Source organism: Monopterus albus, unplaced genomic scaffold, assembly GCF_001952655.1.
Source record: "Monopterus albus unplaced genomic scaffold, M_albus_1.0 scaffold186.1, whole genome shotgun sequence".
Classification (NCBI taxonomy): Eukaryota; Metazoa; Chordata; class Actinopteri; order Synbranchiformes; family Synbranchidae; genus Monopterus; species Monopterus albus.
This window is the reverse complement of record NW_018128066.1, coordinates 2076944-2083499: the sequence shown is the minus strand read 5'-3', so window position 1 is coordinate 2083499 and position 6556 is coordinate 2076944. Positions and strand designations below refer to the sequence as shown.

The 6556-nt window shown below is 40.8% G+C and overlaps 1 protein-coding gene across 1 annotated transcript in view; it reads left to right on the top strand.

The window, feature by feature from the left end:
* Window positions 1-5916, top strand: part of LOC109969949 (solute carrier organic anion transporter family member 3A1-like) — a 21637-nt gene extending 15721 nt beyond the window's left edge. Inside the window, exons 7-10 of the mRNA XM_020617185.1 lie at window positions 894-1029; window positions 1163-1335; window positions 2706-2770; window positions 3076-5916. Coding sequence (XP_020472841.1) covers window positions 894-1029; window positions 1163-1335; window positions 2706-2770; window positions 3076-3452 — 751 coding nt within the window. The 3' untranslated portion in view covers window positions 3453-5916. The remainder of the gene's footprint in view (window positions 1-893; window positions 1030-1162; window positions 1336-2705; window positions 2771-3075) is intronic.
* Window positions 5917-6556: the final 640 nt, after the last annotated feature.

Sequence of the window (6556 nt, the reverse complement as noted above, 5' to 3'; positions counted from 1 at the left end):
CCAAGAACACCACCCCAACCGTGAAGCATGGGGGTGGAAACATCATGCTTTGGGGGTGCTTTTCTGTGAAGGGGACAGGACGTCTGCATTGTATTGAGGAGAGGATGGTTAGGGCCATTTATTGCGAGATTTTGAGCAACAACCTCCTTCCCTCAGTCCGAGCATTGAAAATGGGTCGTGGCTGGGTCTTCCAACATGACAACAACCCGAAGCACACAGCCAGGATAACCAAGGAGTGGCTCTGTACCTCCTTCCCTCAGTAAGAGCATTGAAGATGGGTCATGGCTGGGTCTTCCAGCATGACAATGACCCCAAACACACAGCCAGGGCAACTAAGGAGTGGCTCCGTAAGAAGCATTTCAAGGTCCTGGAGTGGCCTAGCCAGTCTCCAGACCTGAACCCAATAGAAAATCTATGGAGGGAGCTGAAACTCCGTGTTGCTCAGCGACAGCCCCAAACCCTGAAAGATCTGGAGAAGACCTGTATGGAGAAGTGGGCCAACATCCCTGCTGCAGTGTGTGCAAACCTGGTCAACAACTACATGAAACATCTGACCTCTGTATACTGCTTTAAGGAAATATCCAATGCATAACTATCAGATGCATATCCATCATGCAGTTGACAGCTGCCAGAATCATTCACCGTCACTGATTACATTGTGCCTTTATTGTTCAGTGGTTGACTGTTCAGTCCACAGAGTGCCCTATGTAATCAGATCTCCATCTACTCCTAAAAAATAAATATCAATGTTCATATACACAGATGAAAAGAAACAAGCCAGATCAGAAAAATAGTTTTGATTGTCAAATTGTTGTTCTGGTTGTTTGCATCTGAGCTGAACATCATGCATACACATATAAACTCCCTAATGGGACCCTTGGCCTCCTCCATAGGACACTGCAGTCCTGGCAGCGACCTGAGTCAGCATGCATCAGTAACTGTAACTGCTATACAGCATCAGTGAGCCCTGTGTGTGGTTCCAACGGTGTCACCTACCTCTCAGCCTGCTTTGCTGGCTGCACCAAACCAGTGAGTGGAGATGGTAACACTGACTGAAACAAGCTGTATGGTGACTACACTGGGCACATTCATACAATGTTGCATTCTCTCTTTAGACCGTGAAGTAACTAAGCTCCAATCTCTCTTCTGGTTTTTGTATCAGAACCTGACCAGCTGCACATGCATATCCAGCACCAGTGAAAAGGCGGTGGCTTTACCAGGGAAGTGTCCCAGTCCCGGCTGTCAGCAGGCCTTCCTCACCTTTCTGTGTGTTATCTGTGTGTGCAGCATGATTGGAGCTATGGCCCAGACACCCTCTGTTATCATCCTCATCAGGTATGAGAGCTGCTGTAACACACAAAGTCCACAAGAGGGAGGTGTTGACACATAGTCAATGCAGGGTGAAATGATGGTGTCAGCGTCCCTCCTGGTGTAGCACAGGGGTTTATTGTGGTGACACTGCTACAGAGAAATGCTAGCACACAGAGCAACATTATGTCATATATAATGAGAAAGAACACTGTAGGACAGAGAGCATACAACAGAGCAGATGTGTATAAATATTGCCAACATAATGACAGCAGCAGACTAGGCACATCTGCTGAAATCAATTCCAGGATTATTCCAGTGTATGTATAATTTATTACAGCTTGGTTATCACTTAGATGGTTGTGGCCATAATTGCTATTGGTAATAATACTCTCAAAACTCATATGGCTTTTGAGAGTGCTGTTGATCTGTTGATGGACACTATTGTGTCATGATGCACTCCACAAAGGAAGTGGAGGAGGTGCTCACAGCAAATAAATAAATATGTAAACAAATTTTCACTGGTGACAAAGTGGCAAAGTTTGATTGACATCTGACATTGCACATGTATCGTTTCCTGTTATATAAAATTGCTAAGTATATAGATTTTTAAACAAATATACAATGAAGATTAGTTAATAATATATACTCTATAAATAGTATGTAATAAGAATTTTTAGACATGCTGTGTATTTTTCCAGCTGTGAGCATGTCCTTTGTGCATTGCACTGTCAGAGAATAATGTCTGTCAAAAGCACACTCAAAACTCTGGGTTTTGTTTAGTCTACACTGACTGTCCTAAGTAACTTAGCTTCATCACTTTTCCAGTGTGAACACTTCCAGATACTTAAAACCTGCTTAGATGTACTGTAGTATGTGATATGGACTGGAATATGTGTAGCTTATTTTCAGATGCCTTTCTGCATAAATTTTGACGTACTGTGCTTTCTGAAGTCCTCACGTTGTACAGTGAGGGATTGATTGATTGATTGATTGATTGACTTTCTGAAGTCCTCACGTTGTACAGTGAGGGATTGATACTGACAATTTTGTTTTTTTCCAAATAAAATGGTTTTGTCTGGTTAAACTGCTGGCTTGTTTAAAACTTGACTGATGTTGGACTTTACTGACCCGATATTACCAGATTCATACATCTCAGCACGGACTTTGGTGAGAACAATTCCAGTATATTCTAAACCATAGACATTATGGCCAAAGGTACAAGAAGCAGACCTGTGCTGCAGAAGTCCCTGAGCTTGACCAAACCTAGTGGCAAAGGACCCCCTAAACTGTGTGGTGCCGCACTTGTCTTATTAAACCACAGACAGCCACTTTCTCAGATGCAGTATTCAGCTTAGTAGTACACATTGTTTATCCTAGATGTTTCCTCGTTTCAGAACTGTAAGTCCAGAGCTGAAATCATACGCCCTTGGAGTTCTGTTCCTGCTCCTGAGGCTGATAGGTAAGAAACTTACCACATTTCTTGTATAAACTTTAATTTCTGTGCTGCATTTATATCCACAGAAAACAGTTTGTTTTTCATTTGTATTGGTACATATTCTGTTCAGTCTGATTCTGTTGTATTTGTGCTGCCTGCTGTTGCCCTGCAGTTTTGTTCTGTGATGTAAATGTCAGAGCAATTTTTCAGCTTGGTTGAAATGAACTTCTGTCTGAAGTCTGGTTATAAAGTCTGTCTGTATAAGTCTGTCTGGTTATAAAGGAAACCTTAACTCAAACTGGTAGGCTTTTTCACCTTCTGACCTCCAGGCTTTATTCCTCCCCCTCTGATCTTTGGCATGGGCATTGATTCCACCTGTCTGTTCTGGAGCTCACTCTGCGGAGAAAAGGGGGCCTGCATGCTTTACGACAATGTGACCTACAGACATCTTTACGTCAGCATTGCCATCGTCCTCAAGTCATCAGCCTTCCTCCTGTACACTACCACATGGCAGTGTTTGAGAAAGAACTACAGGAAATACATCAAGAACAGTGAGGGATACCTCACACCCACTGAACTCTTTAGCTCCAATGTGACTCTGGACAATTTGGGCAAGGAGATCACGCAGTGCCCAGCCAACAGGACAAAGTTCATATACAACCTAGAGGACCGAGAGATGAGTGACAACATGGAGTCAGTTTTCTAGACGTGGTCTGCACAGGGATTGCAGACTGGGGCCATAAACGTGCAACTGAGCTGATGTTTCTTTGGCGCTGTGTCAGTTAGAAGAATGTCCTCAGTAAGGATCTCACCTTCTTCTTACCTAAACATCAGACTTAATGAAAAATTGAAGAAATATTTCCCCAAATACTCTATGAATACTCACACTGCACTCAAATTTATTGTCTATTTTTTTAGTCCATTTTATCAGATAAAATCACACACTGATTTAAAAACCAATCATACTGTCCAACACAATAACATAAAATATTCCACAAATTTTTAAAGGAGGATGGAACAGTTATGTGTTATGTATGCATCGTGGAATGCCTCTGGAATGTTTTTTTTTACCATGAGATCATTATGTTTAGTTGAAATTGTCATATTAGGATTAAATATACTTCAGAATCAAAGCATTGTGAGAATCAGAAATGAGCTTTATCAGACAGTTGATTTTCAGTTATAAGGAAGTATTTCTCAGGTCCAGATGTAAAGATAGTTTATAAAGATAGTTAATATGGTTGTTTATTGTTAGATGATGCATTTGCTTACTTCATGGTTGGAGCATTTCTCTAGATATAAACAATATACAGTTGTAATTCAAGTGGGACCCTTCCATTTGGAGAGTGCTCCTCTTGAAACTGCTAGGTGCCCTTACTGAAGACTTAACAACACAGTAATGTGTTAATAGCCCCCTAACTCTCGCTCCTAGTTTTTTTGTTTGTTTTGTTTTGTTTTGCTTTTTTAAGTTACCGAGAGGTCATAACTCCAGGTGGCCCTTTTTCCTGCAGAGCTAGGATAAAAAGAAAAGTATAGACAAAATATCTACACTAATTTCTATCCCAGCAGAGTAACTACACTTTCTTTAGCCTTAACCCCAGTGGCCTGGACCCAAATACTGTAAGTAGTGGAAAACAAATGAGAAATACAGTAGTAACAGAAGGTAAGCTTACAAAAATGTTTACCAATATAATAATTTTATTTATGTATTGATTGATTGATTGATTGATTGATTGATTGATTGACTGACTGATTTGCTAAAGGAGGACTTGACATTTTCTCAAAAGGTTGATATCCCATTATGGAAGTAAACTCTTCAGTCTGAGCTGATGTTGCACCCCTTGTTCCTTATAGTTTTAAACTCTGAAGATGATATTTGTTGAAGCTAGAGCAGTGTTATACCAGACTGTAATTTCTTTCTTCTTCTTCTCCTTTTTTTTTTTTTTTACTTTTCACAATTACCCTTGGACATTTGGTGCAACTTCCAAAATGTTAATTATTAAGAAAAAAAATGGAGGGGGGAGGGAAGATATAGGAGTTGGGTGGCATTTGAGCTGATTCAGTAACTGAACCTGTTACATTTCAGTTACATGACCATTTCTTTAACTACTGATTTGACTGTGCCTCCACTATTCTTCTTCCAGGAACAGTGGCGTTATTTATTACTGGGAATGGAAACAAATACAAGACAAGTACAGTCTGACTTGGTGGTATAATCTACACCTAGGGTGGCCATCTGCAGCAGTAAAGCACGGAATACATAGCAACATGATAAATAACAAACAGGGCGCATAACAAATAAGACTATCCAAGATGTAGGCACTGGGGCAGGAGGCCTTTGCCATCAGCATCAGTGTCAGCAGCAAAGTTCACAAGGCCACAGACCACAGCATGAAGGCATTTAAGAAGAGCGCCAAGACAGCACAGTGAGACATGATGATTGTGGTGGGTTTGCTGTGAGAAGTCACAGCACAGCATGATGGACAGTGTCCAGGCAAAAGTAGTTAATTGACCAGCATGCAGGTAATGCATGCTATAATAAAAGGATTTTTTTTTACCAAGAAATTCTGTTGGATTGGAATTTCTGACATATTCACTTCAAATGAAGTGTAATGTTTTTCCTGGATTACTTTGATATCTAAATCATAGTCATTGTACCCAGCCTAGAAATAGAGACAATATGTTAATAGCTTTACAGGTGCTCACAGGTACTGTAGGTTTTGCTACTGGAGCCAGGCTAACTTTCCCCCTGGTTTCCTTTGTGCCAAATTAAGCCAACCAGCTGATGGCTGTAGCTTCACATTCCCTGTACAACATGAGAGAGGTACCAGTCTTCTCATCTCTTGGCAAGAAATCAAACCTTTCTTGTAAAATGTTGAACTTTTCCTTAAAGTTAGTTAATGCCATCTGCTGTTCCTTATAAAGTTCCACAGTTTGGTTCTTTATGGCACCACTTATGTTTTTGAGTGATTTGTGTGCGTGGGTGTGTCATAGTGGTGATTATGTTAGAACCATACAACTTGTTTTAGCAATTCACTGAACAAACAGTGTAAGATTTAAACCATATATTGATGCTGCTAAAGCATAACAAATAATACTTGTTAATACTGCTTATTATGTTACTACTACTAGCCTTATGTTGGTTTACTGTTTACTTGCCCCTTGCATGGAGATATGTACATGCACATTGAGAGCTGATGTACCAGAGTCAAATTCCTCGTGTATCAGACACACCTGGCCAATAAAGCAGATTCTGAGAACAAAGAAAATATTTTACAGATGGGGGAAACAGTGGTTAGAAAATGCTTGAACTCAGCTCTCAATAGACCTACAGGCATTACAGAGCCATGAAACCAGAGCAGACTAATGGCTGCTTAGTTTGTTGTGAACTAAGAGGGCATAAATACAGATCTTTAGCACCACAGTGAGACAAACAGAAGCATTTTAGGCACTGATTATAGGCACTGTCTGAAATACTTTACACTTTCAAAATGTGACCATCCCTGATGGGAAGATTGGCTCCTAGCAGGACATTCAGGACCTAATGCATGGGATGTACAAACAAGTTGAAAGGACAGTTCCATGTTTCTAAAAGGGAGGAGGGTGATAACTACAAATACCAGCTGGCCACCATCTGCTCCTTAGCATTCCCCAACAGCTGACGCTGTCTTTGACATCTGTAAAGTCCAGTGTTTCATAGTGCTGACTCCTCTGTACATAATAGTGCCATACAAGTGCCAAAGTGACACCATAGAAGTGTTCTGTAACATCCTGCAGAGAACTTTGTCTCAACATACTGGAGCGCCAAGC